The sequence below is a fragment of the Nerophis ophidion genome, linkage group LG25 (genome assembly GCF_033978795.1).
Source record: "Nerophis ophidion isolate RoL-2023_Sa linkage group LG25, RoL_Noph_v1.0, whole genome shotgun sequence".
In the NCBI taxonomy this organism is placed as follows: Eukaryota; Metazoa; Chordata; class Actinopteri; order Syngnathiformes; family Syngnathidae; genus Nerophis; species Nerophis ophidion.
In genome coordinates, this window is record NC_084635.1 from 35,471,331 (window position 1) to 35,493,793 (window position 22,463).

The 22,463-nt window shown below is 41.0% G+C and overlaps 1 protein-coding gene across 2 annotated transcripts in view; it reads right to left on the reverse strand.

Moving 5' to 3' along the window:
- The window catches only part of rasa3 (RAS p21 protein activator 3), a 108,277-nt gene extending 87,058 nt beyond the window's left edge, over positions 1 to 21,219 (reverse strand). The window contains exon 1 of one of the 2 annotated variants that reach the window (XM_061887066.1): positions 20,941 to 21,219. In XM_061887066.1, coding sequence (XP_061743050.1) covers positions 20,941 to 20,995 — 55 coding nt within the window. In that variant the 5' untranslated portion in view covers positions 20,996 to 21,219. The remainder of the gene's footprint in view (positions 1 to 20,940) is intronic. The other variant, XM_061887067.1, reaches the window with a different exon arrangement.
- Between the last annotated feature and the right edge of the window lie 1,244 nt (positions 21,220 to 22,463).

Genomic DNA, 22,463 nt, shown 5'->3' on the forward strand with positions numbered 1-22,463 from the left:
GGACAAAGATAACACCTTCTGGAGGAAAGTTCTGTGGTCAGATGAAACAAAAATTGAGCCGTTTGGCCACAAGACCCAGCAAGATGTTTGGAGGAGAAAATGTGAGGCCTTTAATCCCAGGAACACCACCCCTACAGACAAGCATGGTGGTGGTAGTATTATGCTCTGGGCCTGTTTTGATGCCAATGAAACTGCTGCTTTAAAGAGAGTAAATGGGACAATGAAAAAGGAGGATTATGTCCAAATTCAGCCCGGAGGTTGGGTCTTGGGCACAGTTGGGTGTTCCAACAGGACAATGACCCCAAACACGTCAAAAGTGGTCAAGGAGTGGCTAAATCGGGCTAGAATGAAGGTTTTAGAATGGTCTTACCAAAGTTCTGACTTGTGGACAATGCTGAAGAAACAAGTCCATGTCAGAAAATCAACACATTTTACTGAACTGCACCAATTTTGTGAAGAGGAGTGGTCAAAAATTCAAGCAGAAGCTGGTGGATGGCTACCAAAAGTGCCTTATTGCAGTAAAACTTGCCAAGGGACATGTAACCAAATATTAACATTGCTGTATGTATACTTTGGACCCAGCAGATTTGCTCAAATTCTCTGTAGAGCCATAATAAATTCAAAAAAGAAGCAAACTTCATGAATGTTTTTTGTAACCAACAAGTATGTGCTCCAATCACTACATCACAAAGAAAATAAGAGTTGTAGAAATGATTGGAAACTCAAGACAGCCATGACATGATGTTCATGTTGGTTAAGTATCATCTTAAACCTCATTTGTGTACTTTGGCCTTTAAATACACCCCCTTTTTAGACCAGTTGATCTGCCGTTTCTTTTCTTGTCTCCTCTGCCCCCCTCTCCATTGTGGAGGGGGGAGGTGGGGGGGGGGACAGGTCCGGTGACCACAGATGAAGTGCTGGCTGTCCAGAGTCGGGACCCGGGGTGGACCGCTCGCCTGTGCATTGGTTGGGGACATCTCTGTGCTGCTGACCTGTCTCCGCTCGGGATGGTCTCCTGCTGGCCCCACTGTGGACTGGACTCTCACTTTTATGTTAGATCCACTATGGACTGCACTCTCACTATTATGTTGGATCCACTATGGACTGGACTCTCACTATTATGTTAGATCCACTATGGACTGGACTCTCACACTATTATGTTAGATCCACTATGGACTGGACTATCACTATTATGTTAGATCCACTATGGACTGGACTCTCACACTATTATGTTAGATCCACTATGGACTGGACTATCACTATTATGTTAGATCCACTATGGACTGGACTCTCACACTATTATGTTGGATCCACTATGGACTGGACTCTCACTATTATGTTAGATCCACTATGGACTGGACTCTCACTATTATGTTAGCTCCACTATGGACTGGACTCTCACTATTATGTTAGATCCACTATGGACTGGACTCTCACTATTATGTTAGATCCACTATGGACTGGACTATCACTATTATGTTAGATCCACTATGGACTGGATTCTCACTGTTATGTTAGATCCACTATGGACTGGACTCTCACTATTATGTTAGATCCACTATGGACTGGACTCTCACTATTATGTTAGATCCACTACAGACTGGACTCTCACACTATTATGTTAGATCCACTATGGACTGGACTCTCACTATTATGTTAGATCCACTATGGACTGGACTCTCATACTATTATGTTAGATCCACTATGGACTGGACTCTCACACTATTATGTTAGATCCACTATGGCCTGGACTCTCACACTATTATGTTAGATCCACTATGGACTGAACTCTCACACTATTATGTTAGATCCACTATGGACTGGACTCTCACTATTATGTTAGATCCACTATGGACTGGACTCTCACTATTATGTTAGATCCACTATGGACTGGACTCTCACACTATTATGTTAGATCCACTATGGCCTGGACTCTCACACTATTATGTTAGATCCACTATGGACTGGACTCTCACTATTATGTTAGATCCACTATGGACTGGACTCTCATACTATTATGTTAGATCCACTATGGACTGGACTCTCACACTATTATGTTAGATCCACTATGGCCTGGACTCTCACACTATTATGTTAGATCCACTATGGACTGAACTCTCACACTATTATGTTAGATCCACTATGGCCTGGACTCTCACACTATTATGTTAGATCCACTATGGACTGGACTCTCACTATTATGTTAGATCCACTACGGACTGGACTCTCACTATTATGTTAGATCCACTATGGACTGGACTCTCACTATTATGTTAGATCCACTATGGACTGGACTCTCACTATTATGTTAGATCCACTATAGAGTGGACTCTCACTATTATGTCTGATCCACTATGGACTGGACTCTCACTATTATGTTAGATCCACTATGGACTGGACTTCCACAATATTATGTTGACCCACTCGACGTCCATTGTTTTTGGTCTCCCCTAGAGGGGTGGAGGTTGCCAACATATGCAGTCCTCTCCAAGGTTTCTCATAGTCATTCACATCGACGTCCCACTGAGGTGAGTTTTTCCTTGCCCTTATGTGGGCCCTGTACTGCGGATGTGGTTGTGGCTTGTGCAGCCCTTTGAGACACTTGTGATTTAGGGCTATATAAATAAACATTGATTGACTGACTTTACAAGTGTATGTAAACTTTTGACCAGGACTGTATATTTTCATATAGATTTGTGAAAAAGGTGATACTCGCATACGTACAACAAAACACACCTTCAAACCTTCTCATTTTAATTGATAAAAGAAGTAAACTTAGTCAAATCTCGTTTTCTAATTTGGATGAACCTTCCTCGCTGCTTTCTTTCTTAGCTATTTTTCTAGCATTGGCTTCTCAACTTCTGCAGGCCATATTCTAGAGGAAATGCGCAGGGAAAAAAGGGTATTTACAGTTAAAGATTGGTCACGCAGCGAGCTTTAGTCTCCGGGAGTAAAAAAACAGGATTGGGTTACTGATCAAACTCAGACCCGTCTTGTGTTGCCGACGGCTAATGTTCACACCGATCTGTTAAGTCTGAATGGAAAACTTGAGCGAAACCAAAATACGCAACCACAAACATGAGCTGAAAAACACACAAAATGTTGTGCAAGGCAGGGCGGCGAGGACTGAAATGTAAAAAGTGTGTAAAAGAAGATGACAAAGGGGACATTGGAGGCTCAGACATTTGCGATGCTTTGCAAAAGCACAGGTAAGGCAGACAAGGTGGGATGTGGCAAGTGTTGCACAGGACAATCACACGCCTGCAAAAGCTGATCTCATCACAACAAACACGGGCTGGGTAACGCAACTTCTTCTTCATGCTTGCTGTGACACTGTCAGCAGGTAGCGGTCATCCCCCGGGAGACATAACGTCACCCACAGGGCATCTGAAAGGCACAGCAGCAAACCCTTTGTTTAGCCCTTCTGGGCCTGCATGCTGGGTCCACCGCACCTGTTCTGCACTGCTTTATTATGCCCTGTTAAGATCATGAGTATGATATCATTTACTGCAACTATACATCAAAATATATAAGGAAAGTGTATATAACATATATAAGTATAATACAATGATAGCTGCAACCCATAATATATGTACAGTATAACCTCTTATTTCCTTTGTAATAACTATTAGGGGTGTGGGAAAATATCAATTCGAATACAAATCAAATCAAATACGTTCTGCGATTCAGAATCGATACTCATTTTTTAAAAATCGATTTTTTTTTTGGGGGGGGGGGGGGATTTATCAATCCAACAAAGCACTACACAACAATACCATAACAATGCAATCCAATTCCAAAGCAAAGCTGAGCCAGCAACACTCAGAACTGCAATAAACAGAACAATTGAGAGGAGACACAAACACCACACAGAACAAAACAAAAGTAGTGAATATTATCAACAACAGTATCAATATTAGTTATCATTTCAGCATAGCAGTGATTAAAAATCCATCATTGACATTATCATTAGACATTTATAAAAATAATCAAAAAGAACAATAGAGTCACAGTGGCTTACACTTGCATGGCATCTCATAAGCTGGACAACACACTGTGTCCAATGTTTTCACAAAGATAAAATAAGTCAGATTTTTGCTTCCTTTAATAGTTAAAACAAATTGACATTATTGCAATCAGTTGATAAAACATTGTCCTTTACAATTATAAAAGCTTTTTTTTTAAATCTACTACTCTGCTAGCATGTCAGCAGACTGGGGTAGATCCTGCTGAAATCTATGTATTGAATGAATACACAATCCTTTTCAATCGGAAAAATATAGTTTTTGAATCGAAAAAATCGATATATTATTGAATCGTGACCCCAAGAATCGATATTGAATCGAATCGTGGGACACCCAAAGATTCACAGCCCTACTAACTATACTTACCTCTGGCTAAAAGTACATATAACAGCACTAACAGCTAGTTTATGAGCATACAAGCTAATATCCATGATTAATATCCATTATTTTCTTTTGCAGCATGACAACTATTTCAGATGAACAGGCCATAAAGTCTTGATAGCAGGAGTTTAACGGTTCATGTATTTGTATTGAACCGTTTCGGTTCAGTTCGGAGGTGTACTGAACGAGTTTCCACACCAAGTGAATTATATTTGACGTACATATTAGGTAACGCACCTCAGGTTGTGTAAACAATGCAGATCGAGGAACAACACACGGCAGGCTAGCAGCGACCGGGCTAGGACAACATGCAAAAGCCAGAGCTGGAAGACCCTCCTAGATCGTCAACATCTCCCGTTTGGGAACACTTTGGCTGCGCGGTGCGATACAACAATGGAGGACGGAGGTTTGCTGACATTGTTCAGCAGCAGTAAGGTACGCTTCTGCCAACACGGCAAACAACAAATACAGTTATTTTCTGTTTACTTCACAAGTTCACCCAATTGAGCTTATATTAGTTATCATATTCACAGGTGGATTACAGCGGGCCTGCTGCTGTGCCCGACCCGGAATATTCCACCAGGGTCAAGCAGCCCTGAACCGAAACACCGTCTGCGTCTACACAGTCAACACTGATGTTTACAGCAAAATACACAACTTCCCAGGGGAGCTGCTCTTCCACGACAAGGCAATGAAATATACAGTAGCCATTAGTGGTGTCCTGATACCAATATTTTGGTACCGGTACCAAAATTTTGTTCAAATTTTTTCGGTACTTTTCGATCATTTTCCAAATAAAGGGCACCACAAAAAATTGCATTATCAGCTTTATTTAAATAAATAAAATCTTACATATGCAAAGCAGGGAGTGTGCAAGAAAATATACAGTAGCAATTAGTGGTGTCCCGATGCCAATATTTTGGTACCGGTACCAAAATACAGTTCAAATTTTTTCCGTACTTTTGGATACTTTTCTAAATAAAGGGCACCACATAAATTGCATTAATGGCTTTATTTTAACAAAAAAATCCTACAGATGCAAGGCAGGGAGTGTGCATGAAAATATACAGTAGCAATTAGTGGTGTCCCGGTTCCAATATGTTGGTACCGGTACCAAAATGTAGCTCGAACTGTTTCGTGACTTTTCGATACTTTTCTAAATAAAGGGCACCATAAAAATTGCATTATTGGCTTTATTTTAACAAAAAAATCTTACATATGCAAGGCAGGGAGTGTGCATGAAAATATACAGTAGCAATTAGTGGTGTCCAGATACCAATATTTTGGTACAGGTACCAAAATGTATTTAGAATTTTATCAGTACTTTTCGATACCTTTCTAAATAAAGGGGACCACAAAAATTGTCATTTTACATTCTATTATTTTGTCAAAATTATTAAGTACAAGTGGTAGAATATTAATTGCAAATCTACTTGTTCATTTACTGTTACATAAGCGGTAGAAAATGGATGGATCTGCTTACTTTCTCCTTCAACACGTTCTATCAACACTTCTGTTCAAATGTAATAATCACTTATTCTTCTGTTGTTTGAATGCTTCACATTAGTTTTGGATGATACCACAAATTTAGGTATCAAACCAATACCGAGTCGTTACAGGATCATACATTGGTCATATTCCAAATTCTAATGTGTAGAAATATCGACATAATCACAGTAGTATCGACTAGATACACTTCTGTACTTGGCATCATTACAGTGGATGTTAGGTGTAGAGCCACCCATGGCGTTTGTTTACATTCAGGCATGCTAGCTTCTGTTAGCCGGTGAGCTATTGTAACCTTCTACGGTGTGTAGTGAAGCATGTTGAGCTATTCCTCGTCCTGCAGGGATGATACTTGCATGAAACTTACTTTCTTTGTCGCCATGGAGGTGAGGATTAGTGATTTAGAAGTAGCTAAAACACTGCCGACTGGGGCTGGACGAGCCATGTCTTAAAGCACCTTTTCCTGAGGGCGTTTCCGTGTTATAGCTTCACCTTTATCGTCACATTTTAAGCCAAAATGCGTCTGTTCTCCCTTTTCTGTCTACAAACATTGTCTGCTGGTAAGTACTCTGTGATTGTGCGCTGCCAAACATGCTCCTCTGCTCGTAAACCAGCATTGTTACGACATGACAACGACGCAGGATAAAACGGTGGGGGACTGGCACTGTTTAGAAGCAGTATAGTACCGGCGTATATCATTTATTCGTATTGTAATACCGGTATACCGTACAACACTAGTTTGTATCGTAGCGGAATGAAAAGAAAGGGGTGAATTATCTTGTGCTCATTAAGTGTCTTTGACTCTTTGTGCGGCGACTGCTGGCCTGCTAGCATCACACAGCGCAGCAGGTTAGCATGTAGCAGCTAACATGGACAAAAACGGTCCCAAAAACTAATTCCACCGCACCAATGTGGCCATATTTTAGTTTAAACCTTTAGAACAAGGTGAGCCTATCAACACAGAGAAACCAGTTTGAATGAATTCCCAAGAAAAGCGGCACGTGTTCCATTGTCTGGCCGTGGTTTGCCTTCAAGCAAGAAGATGTCAAACAATTATGCGGCAAAAGCGTTGCTACAAAAAGTAGCAGCACTGCTAATGTAGCATCATTCGAAAAGTCACCCGCTAGAGAATGAAGAGTGCTTGAAACTCCACATGTCAACATCTCCATTTGGTGCCACACCAACAAAATGCCGAAGCAACAATTTCCACAAACACACGGTTTGAAAAAAATAGTCAACAACAGAAGTAGATAATGTCCGCAGGAACCTACCACATAGTGAAGGACATACACTGTTTGATTTACTATTATGCAGCTCATTTTTATTTGACACTTATTGAAATATCTTGTGTGACATCATGCACAAAAGTGCACTTTATTTGTTTTAAACTATTGTAGTGGCGTTCTGTACAAAAAGTGCACTTTAATTTAGTGTTGTTTTGATACGTCATCTTAGTGACATCATGCACAAAAGTGCACTAAAAGCTTGTTTTGAAATGTCTCTGACAATCTTGCACTTTCTGTTTTGGAATGACATGAATGAATGAATGTTTGTGCCAATGTTTAATAAATACAGTTTTGGTAAATTAACTTAGTTGTGATTTCCCTCTCTGCATGAAAGTTTAAAAGTAGCATATATGAATGCAGTTTGAAGAAGAATGTTTGAATGTAGACACATAGAATCATCATACTGCTGTCATTATATGCATCAAGTGTTCATTCAAGGCTAAGGCACAATATCAAGATATTAATAAAAAGGCCATATCGCCCAGCCCCAATCGAGATATATATCGCGTATCATAACATGGCCTAAAAATATCGAGATATTAACTTTAGTATTGTTTATATACTGATGCTAAACTCGGAATTGATATCATGGACATCTGGATGGAACAGTCCTCCTTTACATTGAAGCTTTAGCAGTTAGCTTGTGTTGTCCTGCTGGGGGTGTTGCATGCGTAGCTATTATTTTTCTTGCAGTGCTCTAGTTTTGGTCTTACTTGAAGTCCACCTGTGTCCAGGGACACATTTCCTGAGTTTATAAAAAAATAACAAATATTTTGTGATCATAAAAAATATGGATGTATTCATCATAATATCGACTAAATACGGCTCTTATACTTGGTATATTCACAGTCGATATTTGTCCACCCATTTGTTTACCGAACATTAACCCTAAGGGAGACCTGGGACTTTAGTGGGTCTCTTCTTTGCCTTTGAAGATGACATCGTGCAACAGAATGTTTGTTTTAAATGTTAGTGGGATGAAATACGGCCACAAAATTCTAAAAATGTGTATTGTCTGATCTTTGCCAAGTTGTGTTAGCTCGAGCTATTGAGTGAGTATACATTGGAGTTCCCCAGGACCCTTCTGTTCCCCCTTGACACCCTTTTGTCCGGTCTCCCTCTTTTGTCTCCACATTGTTTCCGCTTGTATAAAACCCAATACCAGTAAAGTTGGCACATTGTGTAAATCATAAATAAAAACAGAATACAATGATTCACAAATCCTTTTCAACTTATATTCAATTGAATACACCGCAAAGACACAACATTTAAGTCGGCTGCGTTTCTTGGTGTTGTTGATAAATGGTTTTTGCTCTGTATAGTACAGTTTTAACTTCCACTTACAGATGTAGTGACAAACTGTACTTAGTGACAGTGTTTCTGAGCCCATGTGGTGATATCCTTTACGCACTGATGTCACTTTTTGATGCAGTACCACACGAGAGATCAAAAGTCACGGGCATTGGCGCTTATGTGCAGGGATTTCTCCAGATTTTCTGAACGTTTTAATGATATTACGGACCGTAGATGGTGAAATCCCTAAATTCCTTGCAATAGCTGGTTGAGAAATGTTGTTCTTAAACTGTTCCACAATTTGCTCATGCATTTGTTGACAAAGTAGTGACCCTCGCCCCATCCTTGATTGTGAATGACTGAGCATTTTATGAAAGCTGCTTTTATACCCAATCATGGCACCCACCTGTTCCCAATTAGCCTGTTCACCAGAGGGATGTTCCAAATAAGTGTTTGATGAGCATTCCTCAGCTTTCTCAGTCTTTTTTGCCACTTGTGCCAGCTTTTTTAAAACATGTTGCAGGCATCAAATTTCAAACGAGCTAATATTTGCAAAAAATAGCTAAGTTTACCAGTTTGAACGTTAAGTATCTTGTCTTTGTAGTCTATTCAATTGAATATAAGTTGAAAAGGATTTGCAAATCAGTGTATTCTGTTTGTATTTACCATTTACACAAGGTGCCAACTTCACTGCTTTTGAGATTAGTAAGTGCTCTGTGTGTGTGTTGACTCACATGCGCCCCGCCCATATTACCAACACTGTCACCAAGGCGTGCCATCATGTCCACGAATAAAAAGTACTGGCATTTTTCAAAGGCAGTATAGTACATTTTTAAATTCATTAGTACCACGGTACTTTTATTAGTAACCCTATAACCTAGTGATGGGTTGATGAAGCCTCATGAAGCGTTTCGACACATTGCAAAACTGTATTGATACTGTGTCGATGCTGTGTCACTAAATACTGACATCTGCTGGACATTAAACATCCCTACAGGCAACTTATGGACCGACTCAACTGACACTGATTTTATGACCTAGTAGAGGGGTCGGGAACCTTTTTGGCTGAGAGAGCCATACAAGCCAAATGTTTTGAAAAGTATTTCCGTGAGAGCCATTTATATAATATGTTTTTAACACTGAATACAACTGTATGCCTGCATTTTTAAGAAAGACCAACATTTTTAGAGTATAATAATTATCTTATTATTTTTAATAACATTGTTATTCTGAGGCTAACCAAAAATAAATAAAATACTTCTTACCATTAATGCGACTTCTTGAACAGGTGTGGTAGAAACCGGATGGATGGATGAAAATGCATGAGAATGTTTTATATTTTGAACGTTATTTTTGACACTGTGATTACCAGCGGAATTATTCATTACTTATCCTGTTAAGCAATGTCAGCTAAGATTGATCTGAGAGCCAGATGCAGTCATCAAAAGAGCCACATCTGGCTCTAGAGCCATAGATTCCCTACCCCTGATCTAGTATATACAATAATATAAACCAAGTCATTGTATTTCCTTTAGGATTATTTCATATCTTCATTTAAATAAAAATACATTTTTATCTTTTTTAGATGCAGTCAATAAATAAGGTGAACATGTATCATAACATGGAAATCTAAAAGAACTTGTCCTCCACTCTACCAACTGAGCTATCGAAGGGATGCTATGTTACCGCTTTTTAATGTAAGCAGATGGTTGTGTGGGTGGGACAATGCTGGGTGCTGAGGCAGAAGAAGCAAAGCAGCTTGTTAAGACTTTAGCTTAGAAAAAACCAGTACCCGAAACGGTTCAATAAAAATACACATAACGTTACACTCCTACTAAGAGATCGAGTAGAAACTTTGAGAGAACAGGATGAAACGACAAGGAAATGAACACAAATACCTTTTTTTCCGACATATGATCAAAATATTCCCACACGGCGGAAATGATCTCCGACGACGATAAATGACAAATGACCACCGACAGAAGTGCGGCCATTCTGTTGGCAGCAGCATCTTCTTGACAGAAGCGCGTCCTCATAAACACAGTTTGGCGTCAGTTCGACACGGTTCTCGTATCGGTCTCGTGACCAAAAGAGCTCATGATCGGTCACGTGACTTTGGAAACCCTAACCCTAACCGACACAGGGTTTTGCTCTATGAGCTCGACGCATGCATTGGTGTTGCCGGACCCATCGCTACTATAACCCTAATTTAATGTAAGCAAAAAAAATACACAACATGTTCCCAAATTGTAAAAATCAAGTGGCATCAGTTCAAAAATGTTTCGTATGTGAATTCAATCGTACTTTTAAAAGTAACCTTTGAATATGTGCATCTCTTATAGGATGTTGTTGTACGTACTTTGGTACCGGTTTCAAACTAAAACTGGTTTGACGTTTCTTTGACAAGACATATTTACATGCGTCCCAAACTATTATTACATCATAGTTGACATTTTTACAGGTCTGATGTTTGAACGTCAACATTTCTACCTTTGAAGCTTTCTTGGAAATATGCACCTGTGGTATTGTTTTTAATTGATCCAGAAGACAGTTGTTTTTATTTGAAATTACAAGGTGCCGAACAAGTTATTCCATTTGTGGTATTGTCACAGATATTACATAACTGTTGGGCATTAATATGTAGTACATTCCTAACTTATTCCAGGTTAGGTTTACCGGCTCATATTTTAAAGTTCCAGTCGAGTGGAAAAACCAGTTGCCTCTATATTGAAGTTATTGTCACCTTGATCTGATTTATGACAAAAAAAAGTTTGCGAATAAATAGATATGATCAAAAGAGTATCAATCTCAAAGAGATTCCTGAGCCATTTGGAGAGATAATGAAAAAGCCGGTCACATGATTGCGTGAAACAGCGCTAGGAACCCCGGATCCCTTGCCCATCAACAACAATGCTAATCAAGCAGACTTTGTGAGCGCCATCCACGTTAACTTTGATTTAAAAAAATATATGATCCAGAACCTTATATTTTTGAGCCTGAACACAGAGAGGATGAGCAATAAGTTTTAAAAGCCGAGTGATGGATGCAGTTTTGTTGTGACACTATAGCATCTGCAGCATTTCTAGGTGCTAAACATACAAACTAACAATAATAAAACAAACTCTTACGGTAATATTTCCACTCTCGCTGGGCTGTTGACCAACAAGACGCTCGCATAATTCCGTTTAGATGAAAATTCATTCACAAACAGTACTATACTCTGTTCGCCATATTATTTTTTTTTTTACAAGCATGACAGTATGACATTGCTGGTTTTACGAGCAGAGAAGCATGTTCGGCAGCGCACAATCACTGAGTACTTACAAACAGACACAGTGTGTGACAGAAAAGGGAGAAAGCACATATTTTGGCTTAAAAAACTAACGGTAAAGGTGAAGTTATAACACTGAAACACCTTCAGGAAGAGGTGCTTGAAGACATGGCTAGCTAGCAAGTTATCTATCTGCAGTCGGCAGTGTTTTCGCTACCTCTAAATCACTAATCCTCGCCTACATGGTGACAATTAAAGTGAGTTTTTTTACAAGTATCATTATTATTGCAGGACAAGGAATAGCTAAATATGGGTTACTACACGGGGTTTAGCAGAATATATGTTAGATCAGGATAAAACACAGAGGCTATTTCATCCCTACAAGCCTGTTTCCCTTCAAACCTGCAAAACAGGCTTGTAGGGATGAAGTAGCCTCTGTGTTTTATCCTGATCTAACGTGTATATGTTATATATATTTTTTTAAATAATATATTAAGCCATCTGCACGCTTACTCGTGTGTGTTTGTCATATGCCAGCAGCCGAAAGGAGCTTTCGTCGGAATTGGTATGCCAAATAATATACCGGGAGAATCCGTTTGAATTGAATCGTCATCCCAAACAATCGGAATCTAATCGAATCGTGAGTTGTGGTAAGATTCAAATTACTTGTGTAAAATACTTGCAAATGTGACTTAGACGTGTAAGAAAGCAAGATGTAACAAAACAGGACAGTGCAGTTATCAGTATCAGCTCATTGTTCAATGTTTGATTGTTAAAAAAGATATTGTTGTTTACAAGAATTTACAAAGGAACACATGAAAGTTCCTACAATTGAGTACCGGGAACTGTTACCATATCAGTTCAAATGTGAAAAATACTTTTCTGTGCATTTTATTTGTTTATCAAATGGTGTTTCAGCAGCAAAAGAGAAATTGGATGCGCACGTGTTGTTGTTAATTAGTGCAAAGTTCTGCCTCCAGCTGTGCCGCTGAGAATTTGGCGGCCTGTCCCGACGCTGACAGACGAAGTGCAGCCCCCCACCCAAGTGTGAGACACCACTTCTGTCCTCCTCTCTGTCCCACCACATCTGCCACGTATTAGCTTGATGCCAGGCAGGGGGAACAACACAATTCTTCTGTAGTCTAGTCCAGCCAATCAGGAAGTGAATTGCGGGGTAGTTTCCTGTTTCCTGTTCTACAGACAGCGTGGACTCCCGGTGTCGCGTTCCTCCCGTAAACTCGGGAGAGTCATCATCTGGAAGAGCGTCACCATAATAAGTGGTCTCCTCAAAACAAACATTCAGCTCTGAGTCAAGGGCCGCATGGCGAGGAGAATCGGGTGAAAAGAAAGTGATGCAAGGGTTCCAGGGGCATGTAAGGATCGCACAACATGATGACTGGGAGGTCACCTAAGTCTAAGATAATATTATAACAGTCTAGGGATGTGACAACAAACAGTACTAATGATAACTGGGGTGAAACCCGAGACGGTTAGTATGACAGTTTTCAATGAAAAATATCAAACACCCATGACTGTTAGCCGCAATTTGATAAACTCCAGGAAGGACTGGCGCTGACATGCTATCTTGAATGCTAACATGAATACAAGTAGGGATGGGTACCGAATTTGGTACTTTTTTGGCACTGACCGAATCCCACCAGTCCAACCAGGCATCGATTAACATAAAATATTACTGACCTGTGTTGCTTGGACGTCACGCCTGGTTGCCGAGACAACCCACTCTTCGCATTTCAGCATTTGGCGATCATAGCAAAACAACCTCTCAGTATTGTTGCAGTTTTCAATGCCAACAAAGCAATTGACTCAAAAAACCCGCCAATGGAAGAAAATTAAAGCTTCACTTTTTCAAAAATGCGCTAGCTTGATGCTATTATACATTGTCTTTGTTGTTGACACGCTACTAAAGAGCATTGGTGATTTCCATCCATCCATTTTCTACCACTTGTCCCTTTTGGGTTCGCGGGGGGGGTTGGGGTTGGGGGGGGGGGGGGGTTGAGGGGTTGCTGAAGCCTATCTCGGGTACACCCTGGACAAGTCGCCACCTCATCGCAGGCATTGGTGATTTTACATTGAGATTTCCACACCTTCAAATTTGTCAAGGAAAACTACAACTAAGATGTACATTAAAATTAAAGATGTCCAATAATATCGGACTGCCGATATTATCGGCCGATACATGCTTTAAAATGTAAAATCGGACATTGTCGGTATCGGTTTTTAAATTATCGGTATCGCTTTCTAAAAGTAAAATGTATGACTTTTTAAAACGCCACTATGTACACGGACGTAGGTAGAAGTACAGAGCACCAATAAACCTTAAAGATAGATAGATAGATAGATAGATAGATAGATAGATAGATAGATGGATGGATGGATGGATAGATGGATGGATGGATGGATGGATGGATGGATGGATGGATGGATAGATAGATAGATAGATAGATAGATAGACAGACAGACAGACAGACAGACAGATAGATAGATAGATAGATAGATAGATAGATAGATAGATAGATAGATAGATAGATAGATAGATAGATAGATAGATAGATAGATAGATAGATAGATAGATAGATAGATAGATAGATAGATAGATAGTACTTTATTGATTCCTTCAGGAGAGTTCCTTCAGGAAAATTAATATTCCAGCAGCAGTGTACAGAGTTGAGATCAATTTAAATAAAAGTAAAAAGTAAATAATGGGGGTTTAAATGGAAACAAAATAGAGAAATATTACAATAAGAATAAAAACTAAAAAGCAACAATGGGAATAAAAAATATAACAGTAAAATAAGAATATAAGAAGACAAAGTAGGCAGTAGTGAGCATGTTATGAAAACGTATTGCACTGTTATTGTTTTGCATCCCCTGTCATCCTAGTACCCCCCGCCCCCCGTCCCAGAGAGGAGTTGTACAGTCTAATGGCGTGTGGGACTAAGGAGTTTTTGAGTCTGCCTTTGCGGGCCGGCCCAGTCACATAATATCTACAGCTTTTAACACACACAAGTGAATGCAATCCATACTTGGTCAACAGCCATACAGGTCACACTGAGGGTGGACATATAAACAACTTTAACACTGTTACAAATATGCGCCACACTGTGAACCCACACCAAACAAGAATGACCACCACATTTCGGTAGAACATCCGCACCGTAACACAACATAAACACAACAACAACAAACACCCAGAACCCCTTGCCGCACTAACTCTTCCGGGAGGCTACAATATACACCCTTGCTGCCCCCTACAACCTGCCCACCTAAACTTCCTCATGCTCTCTCAGGGAGAGCCCGTCTCAAATTCCAAGCTGCTGTTTTGAGTCATGTTAAAAAAAATAATGCACTTTGTGACTTCAATAATAAATATGGCAGTGCCATGTTGGCATTGTTTCCCATAACTTTAGTTGATTTATTTTTGAAAACCTTGTTACATTGTTTAATGCATCCAGTGGGGCATCACAACAATCCATCCATCCATCCATCCATCATCTTCCGCTTATCCGAGGTCGGGTCGCGGGGGCAACAGCCTAAGCAGGGAAACCCAGACTTCCCTCTCCCCAGCCACTTCGTCTAGCTCTTCCCGGGGGATCCCGAGGCGTTCCCAGGCCAGCGTTCCCAACGTGTCCTGGGTCTTCCCCGTGGCCTCCTACCGGTTGGACGTGCCCTAAACACCTCCCTAGGGAGGCGTTCGGGTGGCATCCTGACCAGATACCCGAACCACCTCATCTGGCTCCTCTCCATGTGGAGGAGCAGCGGCTTTACTTTGAGTTCCTCCCGGATGGCAGAGCTTCTCACCCTATCTCTAAGGGAGAGCCCCGCCACACGGCGGAGGAAACTCATTTCGGCCGCTTGTACCCGTGATCTTATCCTTTCGGTCATGACCCAAAGCTCATGACCATAGGTGAGGATGGGAACGTAGATGGACCGGTAAATTGAGAGCTTTGCCTTCCGGCTCAGCTCCTTCTTCACCACAACGGATCGGTACAACGTCCGCATTACTGAAGACGCCGCACCGATCCGCCTGTCGATCTCACGATCCACTCTTCCCTCACTCGTGAACAAGACTCCTAGGTACTTGAACTCCTCCACTTGGGGCAGGGTCTCCTCCCCAACCCGGAGATGGCACTCCACCCTTTTCCGGGCGAGAACCATGGACTCGGACTTGGAGGTGCTGATTCTCATTCCGGTCGCTTCACACTCGGCATCACAACAAAATTAATCATAATAATGTGTTCATTCCACGACTGTATATATCGGTATCGTTTGATATCGGTATCGGTAATTAAGAGTTGGCAAAAAAGCCATTATTAGACATCTCTAATTAAAATCAAACGGCTGCTGCCTAATAAGTAGAATTCTTACAGAATTACCACTTTGTAGGGTGCAACTGACAACTGCAGTTGCCCTACTGGCCCCACTATGGACTGGACTATCACACTATTAACTTGATCCACTCGACATCCATTTCACGGGTCGCCCAGGAGATGGGGGGGGGGGGGGTCCCCACATCTGCGGTCCCCTCTGAGGTTTCTCAGTGTGCCTACTGGGTTGACTTTGTTCTTGCCCTCATGTGGGATCCCAGCCGACCGAGGATGTTGTTGTGGCTTCTGCTGCCCTTTTAAGACACTCGTCAACACAGATAGACAACATTCACACACTAGGGACCATTTAGTGTCGCCCATCAACCTATCCCCAGGTGCATGTCTTTGGAGGTGGGAGGGGCCTATCCCCAGGTGCATGTCTTTGGAGGTGGGAGGGGCCTATCCCCAGGTGCATGTCTTTGGAGGTGGGAGGGGCCTATCCCCAGGTGCATGTCTTTGGAGGTGGGAGGAAGCCGGAGTACCCGGAGGGAACCCACGCAGTCACGGGGAGAACATGCAAACTCCACACAGAAAGATCCTGAGCCCGGGATTGAACTCAGGAACTTTGTATTGTGCGGCAGACGCACAAACTAATGTATGCAAATTTGTGGAGCTCAATGCGTTCCCCAATTCAAAAAGTTTGGCCCCCCTGATCTTACTTAAAATCTTAATTAATCCAGGCTACTGACATTGTTTTTATGTAGATATAAGATTAAAATTCAATATTTTCTAACTCAGGTTTGATAAAAGTGTTATTCTCTCAGGTCTTTGTTTCAATCTGTCGACACATTCCATGGACTTTCCGGAAAAAAAGAAGCCTATTTTATTTTTATTTTGTATCAGCTGGACTGAAGAAGAGTCATTGGGTTGTTTTTGTCAAATGTGTTTTTTCATTTGTTTGTTCCTCCCTTCTGTCGTACATTTGGAGTCAAAACAATCCGGACAGGATGAAAGGAGTGCCAGATGTCAGGGAGAATGTTCCGTATCGACGAGGGACAACAATTAGAGCACATGCAGGGAATTAAATGCTTCAAAATAGAAACATACAGAGTGCACCCCCCCCCCCCCACCCCCAGCGCACAAGGCATATCTTTTGTTGGAATATCAAATGTTTCATATTCTTGTGTCAATTCTTCCTCCCACATTTTTTCTTTCGAATCAAACCATTCCTCTTCAAAATGTTTGGCTCATTCATGGCTTAGCTTTTTTTTTCTTCCTTCCAAAATTCCACATTTTCCAGGACATTGGACAATTTTTCTAATGTCACTGAAACAATTCAAACCATTTCCCCCACAGCACATTCATCCTGGATATTCAGTCTACCCCTGTGGCTACAAATGTAGCTTACCACCATCATTGTGTGAATGTGGAGTGAATGAATGATGAGATGTCCAGAGAGTGTTTAGATACGTGTTATATAAATCCAATCCATTATTCAAACTAAGCCTGGGCCGATATCCGATAACTTAACTAACCGATCGATAAATGATAATGCCGTCGATAATCGCCATTATCGTTCGTGACGATCGGCCGCCGACCTACTTATCAGCATCGCAGCAACGGCATGTGACCGCCCAGTTTAAGAAAGTTTCTGATGTGAATCAATAGCTATGAAAAGCACAGAACAGCTCCATTTCAAAAAGAGAGGTAAAACAAAAGTAGTGAACAACAGGAAAAAATTATAAACAAATACTGTGATATCGGCGGACAAGCAGAAATGCATGGAGCTATGTTTCTTTACTGTGGGAATCACTGCTTATTCTTCAGCACCTGAAGTAAGCAACCAAGTTTGTAAGATGGTGCCATGGCATACATAAATATATATATATATATATATATATATATATATATATATTTGTTAGCCGTTTATGAAGTTTTGTGCTTGTGCACTACGTTTGCTCGCATCCTGTGCATCTCCTGGGGGCTAAGCCTCACCTGTCCTTAAAAGCTAGTGACGCCCCTGCTACAACCTATGTAGTACAAAAGTATTAAGTACTATAACCTATGGAGTACACAGTTATTAAGTACTACAACCTATGTAGTACACAGTTATTAAGTACTACAACCTATGTAGTACACAGTTATTAAGTACTACAGGCTATGAAGTACACAGTTATTAAGTACTACAGGCTATGAAATATACAGTTATTAAGTGCTACAACCTATAGAGTAAACAGTCATTAATGCTACAACCTATGAAGTACACAGTTATTAAGTACTACAGGCTATGAAGTACACAGTTCTTGAGTACTACAGGCTATGAAGTACACATGCAGCCTATGTAGTACACGGTCATTAAGTACACATGCAGCCTATGTAGTACACAGTCATTAAGTACACATGCAGCCTATGTAGTACACAGTCATGAAGTACACATGCAGCCTATGTAGTACACAGTCATGAAGTAGACATGCAGCCTATGTAGTACACAGTCATGAAGTAGACATGCAGCCTATGTAGTACACAGTCATGAAGTAGACATGCAGCCTATGTAGTACACAGTCATGAAGTAGACATGCAGCCTATGTAGTACACAGTCATGAAGTAGACATGCAGTCTATGTAGTACACAGTCATGAAGTACACATGCAGCCTATGTAGTACACAGTCATGAAGTACACATGCAGCCTATGTAGTACACAGTCATGAAGTAGACACGCAGTCTATGTAGTACACAGTCATGAAGTAGACATGCAGTCTATGTAGTACACAGTCATGAAGTACACATGCAGCCTATGTAGTACACAGTCATGAAGTACACATGCAGCCTATGTAGTACACAGTCATGAAGTACACATTTAGCCTATGTAGTACACAGTCATGAAGTACACATGCAGCCTATGTAGTACACAGTCATGAAGTACACATTTAGCCTATGTAGTACACAGTCATGAAGTAAACATGCAGCCTATGTAGTACACAGTCATTAAGTACACATGCAGTCTATGTAGTACACAGTCATGAAGTACACATGCAGCCTATGTAGTACACAGTCATGAAGTAGACATGCAGCCTATGTAGTACACAGTCATGAAGTAGACATGCAGTCTATGTAGTACACAGTCATGAAGTACACATGCAGCCTATGTAGTACACAGTCATGAAGTAGACATGCAGCCTATGTAGTACACAGTCATGAAGTACACATGCAGCCTATGTAGTACACAGTCATGAAGTAGACATGCAGCCTATGTAGTACACAGTCATGAAGTACACATGCAGCCTATGTAGTACACAGTCATGAAGTACACATGCAGCCTATGTAGTACACAGTCATGAAGTAGACATGCAGTCTATGTAGTACACAGTCATGAAGTAGACATGCAGTCTATGTAGTACACAGTCATGAAGTAGACATGCAGCCTATGTAGTACACAGTCATGAAGTAGACATGCAGTCTATGTAGTACACAGTCATGAAGTACACATGCAGCCTATGTAGTACACAGTCATGAAGTAGACATGCAGCCTATGTAGTACACAGTCATGAAGTAGACATGCAGCCTATGTAGTACACAGTCATGAAGTACACATGCAGCCTATGTAGTACACAGTCATGAAGTACACATTTAGCCTATGTAGTACACAGTCATGAAGTAGACATGCAGCCTATGTAGTACACAGTCATTAAGTACACATGCAGTCTATGTAGTACACAGTCATGAAGTACACATGCAGCCTATGTAGTACACAGTCATGAAGTAGACATGCAGCCTATGTAGTACACAGTCATGAAGTAGACATGCAGTCTATGTAGTACACAGTCATGAAGTACACATGCAGCCTATGTAGTACACAGTCATGAAGTAGACATGCAGCCTATGTAGTAGACAGTCATGAAGTAGACATGCAGTCTATGTAGTACACAGTCATGAAGTACACATGCAGCCTATGTAGTACACAGTCATGAAGTAGACATGCAGCCTATGTAGTACACAGTCATGAAGTACACATGCAGTCTATGTAGTAGACATGCAGCCTATGTAGTACACAGTCATGAAGTAGACACGCAGTCTATGTAGTACACAGTCATGAAGTAGACATGCAGCCTATGTAGTATACAGTTATTAAGTACACATGCAGTCTATGTAGTACACAGTCATGAAGTAGACATGCAGCCTATGTAGTACACAGTCATGAAGTAGACATGCAGCCTATGTAGTACACAGTCATGAAGTAGACATGCAGCCTATGTAGTACACAGTCATGAAGTACACATGCAGTCTATGTAGTACACAGTCATGAAGTAGACATGCAGCCTATGTAGTACACAGTCATGAAGTACACATGCAGTCTATGTAGTAGACATGCAGCCTATGTAGTACACAGTCATGAAGTACACATGCAGTCTATGTAGTAGACATGCAGCCTATGTAGTACACAGTCATGAAGTACACATGTAGCCTGCAGGCAAAGATGCATCATGTGCTGGAATGATCATTTGTAAAAGGGTCAAGAGAACTCTGACCTGAGCTTTCATTCATAAGAAATATGCACTTACACAAAGTTAAATATAGAAAGCTGCTCCACATAGTGGAAGGAGAAAAGGCTTCTAGAATGACTATTGTTGTCCATCCCCACAACAATCTGTATTTCCACTGCTAAAAGTCTTCTAGAAGGATGTAGAATAAAAGACTATTGTTGTCCATCCCCACAAGAATCTGTATTTGTGGTTTGAATGACAACAACATTTGCAGCAGACAGATGTGGAGGAGAGGAGAGGAGAGGAGACGTCCATAAAGGCGCCCAGACTGGGGGGAAGGGATCATTATTTGTTTGTTCTTCTTCTTCTTACCTATTTTAATTTTCACGCTCTGGAAGACGCGCAGACCTTCCTCTTCCACCGCCATGTTCCCGCCTTTACTTCCCTTTCTGCGGCCCTCACGCTGCTGGCTGCCGGCCTCCTCTCCAGCAAGGGAATATTCCGGAGGTTCTGCTCATCGATGCTCGGACGGTCAGCAGCGATCCCACGCCCGCTAGAAGACTTCCGCCACCGGCTGCTGGAGAAGAAGAGGACCGCTAGTCCGCCGCCGTCTTCTGTCTTCTGTCTTCTGTCTTCTGTTTGCCGCCTCACAGCAGCAGCACCGCTGGGGGTGTGGCTGGACTCGGCCCCGCCCACTGTGGGGAGGCGTGGCCTGTGCCACTGCCACACAGGGCTAGACCAGGAGTGTCAAACTTGTATATATATATATATATATATATATATATATATATATATATATATTTATATATATATATATATATTTATATATATATATATATATTTATATATATATATATATATATATTTATATATATATATATATTTATATATATTACAGGCACTAGGAAATGGAGGGAGGAATAAAATCATATACAAAACCCAAAACCGGTGATTTTGTCACGTTGTGTAAATGGTAAATAAAAACAGAATACAATGATTTGCAAATCCTTTTCAACCTACCGCTATATTCAATTGAATAGACGGCAAAGACCAGACACTTAACGTTCGAACTGGAAAACGTTATTTTTTGCAAAATATGAGCTCATTTGGAATTTGATGCCTTCAGCACGTTTCAAAAAAGATGGCACAAGTGGCAAAACAGACTGAGAAAGTAGAGGGATGCTCATCAAACCCTTATTTGATGATGAGGCTTATGTGGAATAGATGGGTGAAATGATTGATTAGTTATAAGAGCAGCTTCCATGAAATGCTCAGTCAGTCACAAATAAAGATGGGGCGAGGGTCACCACTTTGTGAACAAATGCGCGAGCAAATTGTCCAACAGTTTAAGAACAACATTTCTCAACGAGCTATTGCAAGGAATTTAGGGATTTTACCATCTACGGTCCGTAAAATCATCAAAAACTTTAGAGAATCTGGAGAAATGACTGCACGTAAGCGGTGCTATTACGGACTTTTGATCCCTCAGGCGGTACTGCATCAAAAAGCGGCATCAGTGTGTAAAGGATATCACCACACGGGCTCGGGAACACTTCAGAAAACCACTGTCAGTAACTACGGTTTGTCGCTACATCTGTAAGTGCAAGTTAAAACTCTACTATGCAAAGCGAAAGCCCATTATCAACAACATCCAGAAACGCCGCCGGCTTCGCTGGGCCCAAGCTCATCTAAGATGGACTGTTGCAAAGTGGAACAGTGTTCTGTGGTCTGACGAGTCCACATTTCAAATTGTTTTTGGAAACTGTGGACCAAAGAGGAAATGAACCATCTGGATTGTTATAGGTGCAAAGTGTAAAAGCCAGCATGTGTGATGGTATGGGGGTGTATTAGTGCCCAAGGTATGGGTAACTTACACATGTGTGATGGTATGGGGG